Source organism: Schistocerca cancellata, chromosome 7 (genome assembly GCF_023864275.1).
Source record: "Schistocerca cancellata isolate TAMUIC-IGC-003103 chromosome 7, iqSchCanc2.1, whole genome shotgun sequence".
NCBI classification, from domain to species: Eukaryota; Metazoa; Arthropoda; class Insecta; order Orthoptera; family Acrididae; genus Schistocerca; species Schistocerca cancellata.
Window position 1 is genome coordinate 180,820,239 of NC_064632.1, and position 19,870 is coordinate 180,840,108.

The 19,870-nt window shown below is 38.8% G+C and overlaps 1 protein-coding gene across 1 annotated transcript in view; it reads left to right on the plus strand.

Moving 5' to 3' along the window:
* Positions 1–19,870, plus strand: part of LOC126091882 (calbindin-32) — a 695,369-nt gene that overhangs the window by 664,011 nt on the left and 11,488 nt on the right. Inside the window, exon 10 of the mRNA XM_049907165.1 lies at positions 19,739–19,810. Within this exon, the coding sequence (XP_049763122.1) occupies positions 19,739–19,810 (72 nt within the window). The remainder of the gene's footprint in view (positions 1–19,738; positions 19,811–19,870) is intronic.

The following is a 19,870-nucleotide window of genomic DNA, read 5'->3' on the forward strand; positions in this document are numbered from 1 at the left end:
GTAGTAAATCATGAATATCTTCTACAGATGTTGAAGAAAACAGGTTTCAACAATAGGGTCATACAGTTGATAAAGAACACAGCAAACGGAATAAATGCAAAAATAGCGGTGAATTGTAAACAATCCAGGCTAAAAAAAAAAAAAAAAATAGAAAGAGAGAGGGGATGTTCCTCAAGGAAGTCCTCTGTCCATGTTACTCTTTGCTTATTTTACTGGAACCTTTCCTCTGACATGTCTATGCTAGATTAAAAGGCTTAACATTATCAAGACCGAGCGAGGTGGCGCAGTGGTTAGCACACTGGACTCACATTCGGGAGGATGACGGTTCAATCCCGTCTCCGGCCATCCTGATTTAGGTTTTCCGTGATTTCCCTAAACCGCTTCAGGCAAATGCCGGGATGGTTCCTTTGAAAGGGCACGGCCGATTTCCTTCCCCATTCTTCCCTCACCCGTCTCTAATGACCTCGTTGTCGACGGGACGTTAAACACTAATCTCCTCCTCCTCCATTATCAAGAAATAGAACAGTTATAAGAGCCTATTGTGACGACATAGGGGTCATTATAAGGAATAATGAAGAGGTAACCACACTAGCAACAGTGATTGATATGTACTGTAGAGCATCTGGAGCCAATGCAAATGAAAAAAAAAGGTAAGATGTTAAATCTCAGAGGTTTTGATAATATCAGCGTTGAGTGGGAAAAAATAATCTGACAACATAAAACACTTGGGATCACTCTGACAGCATGCCCCATGAAAATGATGGCTTTAAATTGGAAAGTTTCAGCAGATAATGTGCAAGGAGCCATTATAGAGAATTTAACTCAATATATGAACCAAGTTCAAAGAACAAAGTACATCAGCTTGTGCATCCTTGCTAAAGCTTATTATACCACCCAGCTGCTTCCAATACCAGGAATGATAATGAGAAGAATAATGCCCAAAATCACAAACTTTTTGTGGAGAGGTGAAATGTTCAGAGTACCTGCTAAAGTAGCCACTTTAGATCCTAAAAATAGTGGACTAGGATTAACTGATATAACGGATAAAGCCTCTCCACTTTTTATCACAAGGCAAGTTAATAAGAGACTCGTGAGAAAGCATAACCAGCCAACTTTTTGAGATCATTAAACCTTAAAGCCTGCTTCCCCTGATTGACATGCAGAATATCAACAGTTGTTTACAGCATGTGAGTGTTTTCTATGTTGAGTTCAGTTATGTAAGTACCAAAATCAGACAGGCACGACACTTAACATCAAGAGCCATAATGCGGGAACGAAAGAAAAGTGAAAGAAGGAAAAAAATAGAATAACAGTTTCCAAACATTGATTGGACTGAGATTTGGAAAAACATTAGTTCTAATGGGCTCATGTCTAATATAAAAACGTCATAGTACAATATAGTTAACAACATAGTCAGCACCAATGAAAGACTACGCAATTGGACTCTGTGAAACAAATTTATGTCAACAGTGCCATCTAGTTGACACAATAATTCATAGATACACTTGCAGCAGTCACATGAATAGTTGGAGGTGGATCCGAGAGCAAATAGCTCTGTTTACCTGGACATCCTCTAAGAGTGTATAACTGTCCTTGATAAACAGGCCTGAAGCACACTGTTTCCCAGCAGCAAAAAATAACGCTGTGCACTGGTTGCAGGGACATTTTGTTAATTATGTCCTTAACAAATTAGGATCTGACAGCACCATAGAGTTCAAGGTACATATGCTGTGTGAATACCACAAAATTAGAAGGTATTTGAATCACAAGAAAAATTTTGGTAATATGTTAAAAATTATATTTGAAATAATGGGCATTGGTTAATATAAAAAAGAAGCCCGTGTTGATGTTGATGTATTGTAGTTACCTTAAGGATATTCTTTAAATTTTTACTGTAAATTTTTGGTGGTTGCTTTTTCTACTACAGAAAGTAGTTTTTGAAATTTTTTAAGCTAATGTACAGTTAGACTGGGTGTCAAATAGTGTTAAAACACAAAAGATTTAAGCCGCATTATTGGTTTATAGTATAAATATGAAAGTTGACATTCGCATTCGGGAGGACGACGGTTCAATCCCACGTCCAGCCATCCTGATTTAGGTTTTCCGTGATTTCCCTAAATCGCTTCGGGATGGTTCCTTTGAAAGGGCACGGCCGACTTCCTTCCCCATCTTTACCTAATCTGATGAGACCGATGACCTCGCAGTTTGGTCTCTTCCCCCGAAATCAACCCAACCCCTACCCAAAGTTGACATTTTTTGTGGAAATGTCTTCATCAAATGGTTAAAACCGTAAGACTGTCTCTGATATAATGTAATATTCAATGGCTGACAAATTTCCCTGTTCATTTTTGCACTGTGATGTGTAAGTCAGTTTTACAGTGAAAGACATTATATAGGTCTGATCACTTCAGATAATTAACATTCCATTAATGTCCATAAAGCATATTTGGAAGGCTAGTTAACTTTATAATGTATCTTTTCCACCATTCTAAGTATTTAAGAGATTGTGTAATATGATTATTAAATTGTTTTTATGTGTGATGGGCATAATCTTCCATATTCTTTATAAGTTTTGGTGACTTCCATACAGTTGTGTGAAATGCTCATAGCTAGTCTGACTGAGCTAAGAACGTTAAAGATTAGTTTCTTCCCTTAACCAGTCTCTCACACAGATGATTTCCTTGTGTACATTAATATATTAAAAATTATCCCATAAACTTGCTGATATCCTCCATAAAGTACTATTTACACTTTTGTAAAGATTGTAACACATGTAATTCAAAGTGCAGTTTTTTATTTATTCATGTTTGAAGAAGTTTGAATGTCTTTCAAAAACTTTTCTTGATATTCAAATGAATTCTTTCTGGTAATTTAGTCAGTAATACAATCTTCTGTTGTATTTCTTTAACATCAGATAATTGCAACGATCGAACTGTTTTTATTTAAATCATTTCATGTATAACATGTGCATGGTTACTGCATCTACTTAGCATATATTTGGAATGTGTAACATTGTTCCTTAAATGAATTTTTTTTTAAATAAAAAGAAAATAAAAATGTTGGTTCAGTGGATAGAGTTTTGGATTAGTATGCAGGGTGTCGAGGGTTCGACCCTGGGTTAGGCTGCATTTATTTTTTTTTATTTGCTGATTTCATTCTGACATTTCATACTGTAATATACACTATTTCTTATGTCACATGTATCCTAAATTTACAACATTTTGTAACATTGAACATAACAAATACATGGTTAGACAAATAAGAAACAGACAGCTGAAACAAATGACCTGTCATAGGACAGAATAACTACAAAAACAATATCAATCCCGAGACGCTAAAGATGATAGCACAGTACAATAACACAACATCTACTTGTAATTTATACAACATGTAATATGAAAACTCAGATGTCACACACTAGCAACCTTTGACAATAATAATGTCCATATTAATGGCCACATGACCATCAGAACAGAATACGAGGGTGAGTTAAGTGAACACATTAAATATTTTTTTAAATATTATTTATTGTGCAGAAGTGGTACAAAGCTGTATCTTTTTTCAACATAATCTCCCCCTTGGTCAATGCAAGTCCTCCAGCGCTTACAAAGTGCATAAATTCCTTTAGAAAAAAATTCTTTTGGTCGACCATGCAACCACTCATGCACTGCTTGGTGTACCTCTTCATCAGAGCAGAACTTCTTTCCTCCCATTGCATCTTTGAGTGGTCCAAACATATGGAAATCACTTGGGGCAATGTCTGGTGGGTATGGTGGATGAGGAAGACGCTCAAAATGCAGGTCTGTGATTGTTGCAACTGTTGTACGGGCAGTGTGGGGCCTTGCATTGTTATGTTGCAAAAGGACACCTGCTGACAGCAATCCACGTCGCTTTGATTTTATTGCAGGCCGCAGATGATTTTTTATGAGATCTGTGTATGATGGACTGGTGACAGTGGTCCCTCTAGGCATGTAATGCTCCAAAATGATGCCTTTTTCATCCCAACAGAGAGTCAGCATAACCTTCCCTGCTGAAGGTTCTGTTCAAAACTTCTTTGGGTTTGTTGATGAGGAATGGCGCCATTCGTTGCTCGCTCTCTTCATTTCCGGTTGGTTGGAAGTGAACTCAGGTTTCATACCCAGTAACTATTCTTGCAAGGAAGCTATCACCTTCATGTTCAAAGTGCCAAAGAAGTTCTTCACAAGCATCAATATGTCATTCTCTCATTTCAGGAGTCAGCTGCCATGGCACCCATTTTGGGCGAAACTGGAGCACATCATGCACGATGTGGTGTGCTGACCCATGACTAATCTGCAAACATGCTGCAATGTCATTATGTGTCACTCAGCAGTTTTCCTTCACTATGGCTTCAACTGGTGCAATGTTCTGTGGAGTCACAACTTGTTGTGCCTCACCTGGACGAGGAGCATCTTCCACTGAAGTCACACCATTTGCGAACTTCCTACTCCATTCATAGACTTGCTGCTGTGACAAATATGCATCACCATACTGAACCTTCATCCATTGATGAATTTCAATAGGTTTCACACTTTCACTATGCAAAAACAGAATAACAGAATGCTGTTCTGCCCTGGTGGAAGTCGCAAGTGGGGCAGCCATCTTTATACTGATACTGCAACGGTATGTGTGCATCTGCACTATGCAGCCAATGACAGACCATTCTGCACACTGTTTGTAGCACACTTACCAACTTACAGGATAACAGTGTGAAATTTCAATTTGTTATTATAAATTTAAGGTTTTCATTTGATTCACCCTCATACATTGCTCTCAGAACAACAGATGCTCAAAGTGACTTCCCTGCGTGTTCAAACATTGCGCAACCTGCCAGATGGTACAGCTCTGGACCCTTCACAGCAAAGCTGCATCCACAGTAACAAGAGCAGCATGAACACATGCTACCAGTCCTTCCACATTTGCCAACAGGGTAGAGTACACATGCTCCTTCAGGTGTCCCCACAGGAAGAAACCCAGGGGATTTAAGTCAGGTGAATGTGGTGGCCTTACAACTGGACCTCCACTTCTGAGTCATTTCCCTGGAAATGTTCTGTCCAAATACTGTTGCACATTAATTCCAGTGTGTGAGGGTGCACCATCACTACAGAACCATATCCTCTGGTGAACATTTAGTGGGATATCTTCCAGCTCATCAGGCAGATAGTGTGAGAGGAATGCACTATACCTTCATGCAGTCAACCAGTCAGGCAACATGTAGGGGCCCAAACACCTGTCACCCAATATTCTGGCCCAGACATTGATACCAAAGCAAACTTGATATCCACTGTCACAGGTGATGTGCTGGTTAACCTCTCACCAATGGTGCACATTGTGCATATTGAAGACACCCTCACAAGTGAATTCTGCTTTATCTGACCATATTATGGCTTTCATGAAGTCACTGTTGGCATCCTGTTGTTGTTAGAACCATTCACAGAATTGCATCTGCTGATGGCGATCTGCAGGATGCAGGTGTTTCATGAAAACATAATTGTAGGGGTGCAACCAATGGTCATGCAGCCCATTAAAGGCCGTGTGTTGTGAGACGTCCAGCTGCCTTGCTATGCTATGTGTAGTTTGCTGAGGTTTTTGGTGTATCCCTCCAGAATAGCTTCTTCAGTAGCTGGAGTATGGCAAGTGTGTGGATGACCTCTGTGACACGATGGTGGAAGCAGAGAACATGACTCCCAAAGGCACAGCTCCAGATGACAAAACACATTTTTATCTGGATGTCTTCAACAAGGACATGTAACAGTGTATTCATGAGCGGTTATCAGATGCACCCAAGACCAGAAGCATATCCATATAATCATCATTTGTGTATGCCATATGTCTTCCACACTGGTTTAGAGGTTTACTATGAATAAATTCAATATATATACGCATGAACATTAGAGTCCGTCAAGGGGGCAGTGTTACACATGCAGGTAGTCCCTGTCTGGTTGACAGTGCATACAGTATAAACATGCTGTCAATCCTGCATGCTGTTCCATCTAATGTGTGTTACCCTCTGACAGATACTGTTCTGCATGATTCATCCCAACACCACTAATTGTGAAATGTTCGGTTTCAAATTACACTGTTTCCCTAATGGTAATAGACATGGTGTTTCCATAATCCCATTGATAGAATAACAATAATAATAATAATAATAATAATAATAATTATTATTATAATAATAATAATGTATTGAGATACATACTAAACAGAATGTGGTTACCAGACTCAGTGTTGAAAGGCATAATTAATGGGACCATGGTGATAACACATACAAATAGTAACCATGTTTGGACTTCCTTCGCAAAGCACATTTCTAGTCCTATGGATAACATAAGGCCCTAACAAAATGTAATGGACCTGAATGTGGCAAGAATAATAGTTGGTACTAATCTGTGGTACCACTGGAGGAGGGTACAAAGAAAATAGTTTTCACACATAGTACATGAAGTGGTGCAAATAAATTCATGCTCATGATGTGAAAATGGTTTCTTTCAAAGCTGACCAGTCTTCCATTTCTACGATTGTAGTATGTAAGTGCAAATGTTTTCTAGATGACCCTCTTCAATTGTTGCTGATAATTAAAATGACAGATACTGTACCACCTGGATTACATTTACCAAATAAGAAACATATGCCTCAGCCCAGGAACGAACCATCGACCTCCTGCATGCTAACCGAAAATTCTATCCACTGCACCAACTGTACAGCACAACTAATACATGCTGACAGAGGTAGTTACCATACAAGTGGTTACAGTGTTGCTAGATTGCCACTCTTTAATGTCCTTTTTCTGCTGGATGTACTCACTGGATGAAATTTAGTGAGAGACATTTTTTATTGCTGGCATGTGGGGAGTTGCGCTGCAAAACCTGAGTGCATTAATTTCGCTTCACCCTGTATGACACTATTGTGATACATAATGCTGGAGTGTTTGGGACTCCCACCACATTGGATTAAAGGAAAATACCAAAGTGATTGAGAGGCATGCTGCTACATTTGTTATCAGTTGATTTGATCAGCAATTTAGTTTACAGAAATACTCTGTGAACTGAAAATGGATTACTTGGAGAGAAGATAATGTTACTTTTCTGAAATTTGAAGAACCGGCATTAGCAGCCGACTGCCATCAACACATCACTTGCTTAACACTGTGGAGCCAGGAGAAATTTGGGCTTGTGCAGAGATGTATCAATGTAATTTTTGTATTACTCTATTTGCAAGTTTCCTACACCATGCACTGTATGGTGACATTGCAAGTATGTATGTAGATGTAAAAGTAGCATCCATTGTAGATGCCAGCAGATAACGTTATCAGTACTAATGCAACTAAATGAAGGGAAGAACCCAACTTCGAGATGAGTTACAGAGCCTGTACTGAATTGATTGTTTCTATCATCAGACAAAATTTGCATTATTTGTGCAAAAGTAAAAGCTTGTTAGTAACATTTTTCCTGTTTGGACTTGAGGATGAAAAAGCAGTCTTACAACAAACTGTGGCCCATACTGCAAATGTTTACTAAGGTTGCATTTTCTGTTTGCTTCATAGGTAGGAAGTGTAGTTTCTACTAGGTAGTCCTTTTACAAGTCATGTCATCTCTAATCTTCTCCTTCTAGAGCTACCTCGAATATATGGATTTAAAGGAGTAAATTTGACATGATGCCAGGAAAAATCCATTGCAAATATGGCACAGTTACATGGACTACTTCTCTCTGCATCTCCAACAGTGTGTAAGCAACCAAGGAAGGCATTTTGCAGACACTATCTTCGTATGACAAAAATATAATGGATCCAACAATAAGTTTCACTCACATTGCATTATATATATATATATATATATATATATATATATATATATATATATATATATATATATATATATATATATATATATATATGCTCTGAGATTGAATAATGGATTGATTTTCTAATTGGCACTGTTTACAAATTTTCTTGTCTCACTGCTGCATGACATGATCTGATAATAGCAGTCAATAGCAGATGTACATAATTTTATTTATTTGGTGAAATCATATTAAAAACTAACCAGTGAAACAGAACTGGATGGGCATGGCCTAGTGGAAAAACGAAAGAGAAGCCAAGTCTGAACATTTTAGAAATAATGCTTTCACCATCATGAGTTATCTGGAAGGTAAAAATGCCATAATGGAATAAGTAATCTTGTATTACTCATCAGTCACCTTGAATCACCACAGCAAATAACTACTCTGTAATTTGTTCTTTCAGATTACAGAGGGGGGAAAACAGTCAATTTTGAAACTCTGATTCTGAAGGAACAAGTGCATAAGCATGTAAAATGTACTGCAATAATGGGTAAAATTTACTGAACACACAACTGTCATTCATAGTTTAGTACAGAATACATTATGCACAACACTCATAAGTGTCCAAAAATTCTCACATAAAGGAACAATGAAATTCAGGATGATTGTCTTTGAAGCCAAAAGATTATAGAAAGCACAAATATAGCTTATAAATTACAGTTATGTATAAATTTTGTGTGACATTTGCAAATGTTGAAAAATACGTGGTATTTCATTGTATAGCCTTGACACAGTTAATGAAAGATTTTGCAACAAGAACATTACCATGACTTATTATAATCTAGCATTTCAAATTAGACTTATGTAACACACACAGTCAGACTCAACTCATATACCTCAATAAATGTGTGAAATGAAATGCATGGTTTTTTTTTTTTTTTACTTAGATGAATTAGTGACACTTGCTACACTAGTGGGCCAGAGATAAAAAACGCAATTTATTTAAGTCAAAATACCAAATATTGTGGTGCACCAGCAAAACCCATCTTTGCTGCTTGGGAGGGGGAAGGATGGTGGGTGCTGACAATACAGATGTGTGGTAATAATGCAGCCTATGGATTTTTAAGTGCAAAAAAGAACTAATAACCTAGCTCTTTTGCTTTCCACATGCTGGTGTCACCTCTGTCAGTTATATGTTTGGACACCTAAAACCTCCACACATAGTGTCTGATCCAAAGTGTTCCTATTCCTGGTACATGTAAGTCACTTTTATCTCTCTGTAATCGCAAAATATGAATTTTTGCTGGATTAGGGGTTAAACTGTTGTCTGTGAACCATTTGTATGTCTGTTCTGCTAATTATTGCTTTAGTTGTGCTTGGTTTGGACCGGATATTTTATTAATTTTTGATCAGCAACCATTACAGTTTGAACACTCCAATGTCCCAGTTAATCTCTTTTATAGATGAAGAAGAGAAGTAAACGCAGTTCCAAACACTGTGGTGCACTATATTTAATCTGTCCTTGATCTAAATTTTATCTTTTTCTGTTGATATCATCTGTTATGCAACCCTTTCTTTATTGTTGTTAAGATAACTCCATGCATGCAATAGAATGCCTTTAAAACCATATGAATTTAGTTTCTCTAAAATAATTTTATGATCTACACAATCAATGGCCTTTTTTAATTCCACCAGAACTGAGTTCATGAGATTATATATTGCATTCCCTGAAGAGAAACTTTCACACAATGTGGACTTAGCTGTTGTTAAAAGGCCATAGTTAGAATTATGATCAAATTAGTATTCTGATGGAGATTACCATGTGAAAAATGTTCAATAATTCAGAGAGGAGGTGTTACTACCAGTTTTTCAGGAGATACAATGTGACTCATTGACTGTTTACAAAGCTAACAGAAAGGGGTGCTACCAGATCATTTCAAGATTTTAATTCATTGTTACAATGATTACAATTGTGCAGGCTGTTGTACCACACTATTGTATAAAATACAAAACACTTGAATATATGTATAAACTATAAAAATGACATTTTGGCTGTATCACAGTGCCCTTCTGAGGCTGCAGTAAAAAACCTTAATACTGCAGGAATATATGAGCTACACTGTGAATGCAGAGCTGCTTTCATAGTGGAGACAGGGACACCAGTTAGCATACGTATGGCAGAATATGAATTCTACATGTTATTAGAACAGCACAGTAAATTAGCAATAGCAGAACACCACCATGTTTGTGGAGACTGTAACATTCCAGGGAGCTCCTGTTGTGGCAAAAGTGTTGTGGATGTGCCAATGCAAAATACAAGAGGCTATTGAAATTTTTAAACAGCCTGACAATAGTGGCTGCAAGCTTCCAGTGTCCTGGCTGCTAGCCATCCCAGTCTGAAGGGCTGTGAGTGGTCCTGAGGGTCCTGTCTCACCAGCCATGTATGCAACACTCTGAACAAACAGCTGTAGTAAAACTGTCAATGTATTTCTGCACACACCATGAAGAAAACATGCCCACTAGAAGTCATGTGCTGATTTTCAGACAAGCACCAATCATTAACAACTCAGATACTTGATGGATAGCCTTCTTCCTACCCTCTCCATTTTATCATGTTTAGTATATTGTATTCTAGGGCCAATGAGATTCCAGAAATACACACATAAAAAAATAAAAAAAAATGCATCACCCCGGTTCCCAGAACTCATGAAGATAAACATTGACTGTGGATATTGATCACAGACACAGTCCCTTTAACTGTTCAGAGATGTCACAAAACCTGCCCAAAAATGTAAACAACAATGCATGAGCAGCGCCTATTAGACAGAGGGGTCCAACAGCCAATCAGTTGCAGTCATTCCACCAGGATGGAGGTACATGTCTCATGTTGTCTGTAGGTCAACCATGTCTAGATGGTCAATACTGCAGTTCGATCGTATTCGCAGTGTTACTTTGTGCCAGGAAGGGCTCTCAATAAGGGAAGTGTCCAGGCGTCTCAGAGTGAACCAAAGCAATGTTGTTTGGACAAGGAGAAGATACAGAGAGTCAGGAACTGTCGATGACATGCCTCCCTCAGGCTGCCCAAGGGCTACTATTGCAGTGGAAGACAGCTACCTACGGATTATGGCTCAGAGGAACCCTGACAGCAGTGCCACCATATTGAACAATGCTTTTCAAGCAGCCACAGGACATCATGTTATGACTCAAACTGTGTACAATAGGCTGCATGATGTGCAACTTCTCTCCCAATGTCTATGGTGAGGTCTATCTTTGCAAACCATGACACCGTGCAGTGCAGTACAGATGGGCCCAACAACATAACAAATGGACTGCTCAGGATTGGCGTCATGTTCTCTTCAGCGATGAGTGTTGCATGTGCCTTCAACCAGACAATTGTCGGAGATGTGTTTGGAGGCAACCTGGTCAGGCTGAACGCCTTTGACACATTGTCCAGTGAGTGCAGCAAGGTGGAGGTTTCCTGCTGCTTTGGGGTGGCATTAAGTGGGGCTGATGTATGCTGTTGGTGGTCATGGAAGGCACCATAACAGCTGTACGATATGTGAATGCCACCCTCCGACCAATAGCTCAACCATATCTGCAACATATTGGCAAGGCATTTGTCTTCATGGACAACAATTTGTGCTCCCATCGTGCACATCTTATGAATGACTTCCTTCAGGGTAATGACATCACTCGACTAGCGTGGTCAGCATGTTCTCCAGGCATGAACCCTATTGGACGTACCTGGGATAGATAGAAAGGGGCTGTTTATGGACAATATAACCCACCAACCACACTGAGGAACCTACACCGAATCACCATTGAGGAGAGGGACAATCTGGACCAACAGTGCCTTGATGAACTTGTGGATAGTATGCCACGACGAATAAAGGCATGCATCAAAGCAAGAGAAAGTGCTACTGGGTATTAGAGGTACCAGTGTGTGCAACAATCAGGACCACCACCTATGAAGGTCTTGCTATATGGTGGTACAACATCCAATGTGTGGTTTTCATGAGCAATAAAAAGTGTGGAAATGATGTTTGTGTTGATCAAATTTTCCAATTTTCTATATTGGTTCCAGAGCTCTTCGAACTGAGATGATGCAAAACTTTTTTTTTGTGTGTACGATGTATTGACACTGATTGGTTGCAATAAATTTGGTCACCTGTCCTCTAGTAAAACCAGTCTTGACCTGAGTAAGCTATTGTAACATGACCAGAATGTCATTAGAGTTTATATATTTTAAATTAGTTTACGTTTTATGCAGTGAAGTGGTGCAGCATCCAGAAGAATTTCAGTCATTTGTGGAAGCCTACATAGTTATGTCATTTTAGCTCTTTGTTTAAAATACCACCATAGCTGGAAGAGTGACCTAAAATTTTGGTGGTTTCTCTAACAAATGTTTTGGACAAAGTAATGAGAACGAATACCTGAACCCTTCAATTTATGGCTTTCATCCTTTCTTTTCATTTGCTGTATATAATGCCTAATCTGAAAACATTTGTCATGCCAAAGCAGTAGACACATAATCAGTTGATGATGTACCTTGCACAAAGATGCATCTATAAATCATTGTGAACTGCATACCAGTCTCAAGTCACTTCTCATAATCAGCCTTAATTTAGTTTAGGAAAGTGGTGGCACATACTGTGCTATCTACCCAACTGAATATATCATCATTATGCAAATTATTAAATTAAAGAAGCTATTGTGAATACTGCAGTCAGATCTGAGTACAGTGTTCCTGATAACTTGATGGTAGAATATAGAGATGGAATTTGGAGTCATTTGGATTTGACTTGTTTTGGCAGCAACCATATTTGCACTGTCATGAGAAGATGTGGAGGCACATTTTAGAGTATGTATGTATGTTTGTATCTATGAATATATTAAACCGAGGCCATAGAAATGACAGAGATGCTTCATCCCACCATAGCCCTCAGTGGTCCACAATCCCACAACAGGCCACAGCAGTCCACCCACCCCACCATCGCCCAACATCAAACCCAGGGTTATTGTGTTGTTTTGCCCCCAGTGTACCTCCTGGGAACGTCTCATGTGTATCTGAGGCGGAATAAGGGGAACCAGCCTGCATTTGCCAAGGTAGATGGAAACCCACCTTAAAAACCATCCACAGGCTGGCCAGCACACTGGACTTCAGCACCAGTCCACCGGGCAGATTTGTGCCAGGGACCAGTGCACCTTCCCGCTTGGGAAGCAGTGCATTAGACTGCGTGGCTAGCTGGGTGGGCTACATTTTAGAGTTATCATAGGTGTTAATAGTTGGAAGTATATAACCTTTACACATCAGCTTCTGATATTTGACAAAGAAACTTCAGTTCATATTATGTTTTACTACATGTCACACTACTACCAGATATATGCTGAGTTATTAAAGAATGGAGGCCCACAACTGGAATTAGAAATACAGGCATTAATAGAAACACTGGAAGACAGAAACCATTTCTGCAGAATGGAAAACTGCAATTGTGTGCCCCACATTTAAGAAGAATGATCCACTTGTTTGTGATAGCTACAGAGAAATTGCCTTACTGGATGTTACCTAGAAAACAAAGGTCGGCATCACATTCATGCCGACCGTTGTTAGTTGAGCAGTGATCATGTACCAAATAGTTTTATCTTGTGACTTTGGTTTTATATATCTGATGGAAAAGAATGACCATGAGAACAGTTGTTTTTTATTTTTTGTGACAATGATTTTACATCAGCTGGTCTGCTTCTTGAATCGTTATATCCAAATGGTATATAAATGTTAAGCTAAATTGAGGTATGTGGTACTTTACTAATAGTAATGTATATAGTGTAACTCATGTAAGCCCTCCCTCAAACCTGTCGTGTTATATCTTCACAGATCCAATGATGGCACCTTTAGTGTGTTGAAACCGGTTATCCAGTGAACAGTATTTAAGCCATCTTGGCTTTTGAATTATTTCTACAGCAGAGTGATCACCCCACTACCCACTATGTGTTCACTGCATTATCAAACTGCTGATTCAGAAATACAACTTCTGGCTAATTACTTTCACCTTACAGGCTTGTAAGCTAATTAGTTATACAGAAACATGTACATAATGTACACTTTTTCATCTAATCATAAATTCTGAAGCAAATGGTGTTTTATCACATGTTGTGTTGAGTGTAATATGGATCAGGTGATATACTTAAACCTATCTTGGGCAGTCTCAAACAGTTCATTAAGTGCCCCTCATTAAGTCCTATTAAAATGTTTAGGTATTTAATATATAGGAGGAAAATGAGGGGTCCAAGACTATGTTCTTGAGGGACTCTCTTTTATGTACATTTTCTGTGTTTGAGATTTACTAGTGATATCATCTGTATCATGTTTTTATTCTACTTCTTGTTTCTAATTTAAGTATGAGGTGAATCATTTTAGTACATGCCACTGTCTCTGGTCACTGTGGCTGCTGAGTGCATTCTCTCCATATGGTACCAATCTACCCTTTTCTTAATATTGGTGTTATTCCACCCTTGGCTTTCCATTGCCTTTAATGTCGTGTCTTAAAGCTTCTCTGACAGAATTTTGTAGCCTGAAGTGTCAAACTCATCACTCAAGTCTAATAAATTCTAATTTAATTTTGTGTCTTATTCAGTTTTACTAAAGTATTTGCTAGAAAGTCATAGCTGGCACAAGTCATAGATATATTTCTACTGAAGTTGTGCTGCTCTTCAATGAAGACTGTGCTTTTTTTGAAAAATTTTGTTAATCTGTCAGACTTTTTTTTTTAATTTAGCAAAGTGTATTTAATAAAGAGGTTGGTCCATACTTCTGTAAGTTTACCTTGTCTCCTATGTTATGAATATGAATTACTTTCTGAATTTTAAGACAACAGGAAAATGCAGCTGTTAAAGAAACTGTTCGTCCAGTACTTTATATTGCAATGAAAACAAAGGATCCACTCTTGTCAGTTCCCTTATCTGTTTGTTTGTTTCCATATGTCTCTCAGAAATCCCCAACTTCCCTCTAGTATTTGTTGATGAACTTTGTTTTTTAATGGTTTTCCATTAAACTCTATTTATCACTGTTACAAGTCAGTATTAGTAACACACATAGATTGTAAACCTGCCCTTTCAAACATCTCATAAGTTTGTAAAACTTTGTTTACTTTACCTAAATCATACTAGAGTGCTTTTACTGAATTGTATCTTTTCATTCCTATCCAAACAGTCACTGACTTCAGGTGACATAAATATAAAAACTTATTGGCCCTAGTTATCTTTCTTGGTGAACTGAAGAAATATAAACCTCTCAGGTCTCTAGCAGAGTGAGTTTGTTGTAATGACACAACATTTCCATGAGTTTTACTCTGATCACCTTTCAGCAAAGTGTCACAGTGGTATCTTGGTTATCTTTACCGCTGAATAATAAAATAAAATCGCCATGCCACCTTAGAGTCCAGCATACAAGGCAACAAACTCATGAAGGGTATGGCAGCTTTGACAAAAATGACATTGCATTTCTGTAGATCTCTGACTTGCTGCCAGAAAGGTAAAAGAGTACAACCTTAGATGTCAGCATCTCCTCACTTGTATGTGCTTCTGAAAGAACATAAGGAAGGAATACCCCTATATCCAATAGAAAACACTATCAGCTCATCAATGTACAGACTGCCAAACACCTGGAAAATCTAATAAAGCCCTTACTAGGGTACTGTACTCTCCAAATGAAGAATTTGTATGAGTTTGTGAAATTACTGGTAGATATTCAACTAAAAAAGATTAGCTGCTGGTGACTTCTGATGTAACATCACTATTGACCCATGTGCACATGAAGTATATGTTGGCATTGATGGCACCATGTTTTGAGCCACAAACTGTGAGACTTTACAGTCACTCTCACCACACTATGAATTACTTTCAGTGCAGCAGGCATGTTTATGAGCTTGAGGACTGTGTGGCTATAGAGTCTCCCCTGGGATCAGGAACAGTCAATCAATATATCATAAATTTTGAGGAAATGGCTGTAGAGACCCCACACTTCAAATCCAAACACTTCTAAAGATGTTTGGAGACATCACCATTGGGTGACCTTATTGTAGGGAGGCCCTCTATGAATTTCTTGGACACACAAATTACCTTCAACAAGAGCCCATAGAGCTCACTGTAAAGACATAGAAACATGTCTCCCCTTCCTGGGTGTCTGGGTATGGAAGAAGCAAGAGGGCACACTGGGACACATTGTAAATAAAGTATGCATCTCACTGTCTCCACCCAGCTCAAACCAACACTGTTCTGGGGACTCTCATTCACAGGGCACATGCCATAAGCAGCCATGAAAACCTGTCTACTGAAGTCAAACACCTGAGGGAAATCTTCCAGAGGAGTGGTCATAGTGACACACAAATTAAAAGCTATGCTTACAAGATGCAACTATGAAATAACACAGGAAAGATGACAACCTATTGGTATTTCTTCCACAGGTAGGACAACCAACAGCATAGATCATGATGATACTTACGCCATATGTTGTTAAAACAATCTTCCAACTTCCATAGAAGATTAGAAATATAGTTGACTTGGGCAACGATCAAGTGTGACTACACATGCCTAGCCTCTGTGGTACTCAGTGTGGATCAGGTGGTATACGTAAACTTATCTTGGGCAGTCTCAAACAGTTCGTTAAGTGCCCCTCATTAGGTCCGATTAAAATGTTTAGGTATTTAAGTTACATAAGTTAGACACAATGCTGCATCCAGCAGTGCTACTCAAGGCAGAACAAATACTTGGGCTATTTAGACAGTAAGTTCTGATCAGTTGTGCAATGTAAAACATTGTGAAAATCCAATGAAGCTTTGCACAGATGTGTTGGACAGTGTCTCTAGGATGTCCATAGATCAGATAATGTCACTCTTTTCAGTTATGAGCACACAATGAGCACATAAGGATGCCTAGAAAATAGTATCTCCTGCAAATTACAACGGCCTGGTGAGAAATTTTGCCTGAAGCTATGCAGCCCACATAACATAGCTATCATGCATATCCTTCTTCAAGACAATTCTTGGTCTCATTCTGCAGGGACAATGAAGATGCTCCTGCAGTATTTTCAGTGGGAGGTGTTTGATTACTCAAAATACAGCCCATACATGGCTCACTCTGAGCTTCATCTCTGTGCACATGGTCTGCAGCTCATCTTGGTCTAGTAGCTAGCATTGCTGCCACTGGATCATGGGGTCCCGGGTTTGATTTCTGACCAGGTTGAGGATTTTCTCAGCCTAGGGATTGGTTGTTTGCATTGTCCTCATCATTTCATCATCATCATTCATGACAGTGGCTAGATTGGATTGTGTAAAAATTGGACTGTGCTAAAATTGGGGCCTTGTATGGGTGCTGATGGCCAAGCAGTTGAGCACCCCCCAAGCCAGACATCATCATCATCATCATCACCATCATCATCATCATCACCACCATCTGCTCAAATGAACTGATATCTATGAAGACAGCATTTTGTTAAAGACAATGAACTGTAGATCCAGTGAAGAGAATTGGCAGAAAGCACTGGTAGCTGCCTTCTATGTCGAGGGTATTAGAAAGTTGGTACAATGGTATCACAAATGTCTAATTCAGATGATTGACTATGTAGATAAGTAGCTTGAAGTTGTAGCTAACTGTTGCAAATAAAACAATTTTCACAGTGGTTTCCATTTTGGGGCTGATTGGAACTTACTTTCCAAATACCCCTTGCACTTTCAGCTGAGGAGAAAGATAAGTTGGTGGTAGCTGAGCACATCTTGGAAGAAACCCATATGTTTTATTTTGAACAGATGAGAGTGGATTCTGGGGCAACATAACAAAGGAAGCCATAAAATTAAGGACTAGTGGTGGCTTCAAAAACTGAGATGGCGAATACCAATTAAGTTTTTCTTTGGACCCACTAATGAACACAATAGGCTCTAAGTATTCCCAGCTGAGGCACATTCCTATGACACACAAGGTGGAAGCTGGCTGAACATTTCAGGGCTCAAGTGTGGTCAGTCCCCCCATGACCACCTTATCTTTAGCAAGGGATGTGGGCAGCCCAACACATTTCAGCATCTATACAAGAATAAGCAAGATCCCAGCTCTGATATTTCATCAGAAGAAGATGGGAGTGATGCTCATCAAAATGTTACATCAATTTGATGAACTCACTCAGCTGGAGCTGAGAGCTTTACACTGGCAGCAAATTTATATACTTGTTCTATGACCTCACTGGTAATTTGTCTTTTTTCTTTCTGTAATGTCTATTATAAATTATTTTAGTTTTCTTGCAGTTCATTTTTAAGCCAGTTTTGAATTTTGTTGTTGAAGTTTATTTGTGCTAGAGGTAAACAGTATGATGTCATCATTTCTGTCACTTTACCATTCATTGAATCTTCATCTTTCCAAAATCAAGGCCCTGAAAAATTCCTCTAGGACTGAAACCTCAAAAAAAAAAAAAATGGTTCAAATGGCTCTGAGCACTATGGGACTCAACTTCTGAGGTCATTAGTCCCCTAGAACTTAGAACTAGTTAAAACTAACTAACCTAAGGACATCACACACATCCATGCCCGAGGCAGGATTCGAAACTGCGACCGTAGCGGTCTTGTGATTCCAGACTGCAGTGCCTAGAACCGCACGGCCACTTCAGCCGGCACTGAAACCTCCTGGTAGATTAAAACTGTATGCCAAACTGGGACTAAAATCCAGTACTCTTACCTTTGGTTGGCAACTGCTGTGCTGGCTGAGCTACCGTAGCATGACTCATGGCCCCTCCTCACAGCTTTATTTCAGCCAGTATCTCGTTTCCTACCTTCCCAAATTGAGGTTGAGTAGGAAGGAGATGAGGTACTGGTGGAAGTAAAGCTGTGAGAATGGATCATGAATTGCGCTTGAGTGGCTCAGGTGGTATGGTACTTGTCCATGAAAGGCAAAGGTCTTGTGTTCGAGTTTGTCTGGCATATAGTTTTAATCTGCCAGGAAGTTTCATATCAGCCACACTCCACTGCACAGTGGAACATGCATTACTCTAGGCTTGTTGAGCATAGGTTTTTGATATAGAATGTACTTGCCTTTGCCTGACTCTTCCTTTAGTTCAGAATCTCCCACTACACACAAAGTTTCATGAGAGCTGTAGCATCATATATAAAATGGTTCAAATGGCTCTAAGCACTATGGAACTTAACATCTGAAGTCATCAGTCCCCTAAACTTAGAACTACTTAAACCTAACTAACCTAAGGACATCACACACATCCATGCCCAAGGCAGAATTCGAACCTGCGACAGTAGCAGCAGCAGCACAGTTCCGGACTGAAGCTCCTAGAACTGCTTGGCCACAGTGGCTGGCAGCATCTTATATACATACATATTCTTCCAAATACTTAAATAAATTGAATCAAAGCATTGTTCCTCTAGGTCTGTGAGTAGATTTTTGTTGAAACTCAGTTTGTACCTACATCTTCACCTGTTTACGTATTTACACAGTTTCCAAATCTCTGTCCTCTACTAGTCCCACTGGTATAACAAACCTCTTTCATCTCAGTAGCATCACCACACTAACCCTTCTGCTTAATACAAAGAAGTAAATACAGGTCTCTACATAATAGTTCAATGCTGTTCATACCTGTCATGTAATTATTCATCTTATATGTTCACTTCATAGTGATTAAAAACGTGGATTGTTCCTATCTCTGTAATCATGTCAGATGATATTCTCTGGTTTGAATATGATGTACACTTTTCATGAGAAGTGTAAATCTTAACTTATACATAATGAATTTGTGTTCATATAGAGTCACTAGCACATATCTGAAACCTTGAAACTGGCCTGACTTGCTTTTTAGCTGCATTAAGTATTATCACATTAAGGTCATCTCAGTGTTCCTTAGACTACAACATAATTACTAAACTAATATCTGGAAATTCCCTATTTGTAGGATAACAATGGAACAATAGAGAATGAAGAACTAAGGGGATTCTTGAAAGACCTATTGGAGCTAGTCAAAAAGGTAAGACAATTTTCATTTAAATGTAACTGCATGAATTCTGTACAGAAAAATATCATTACA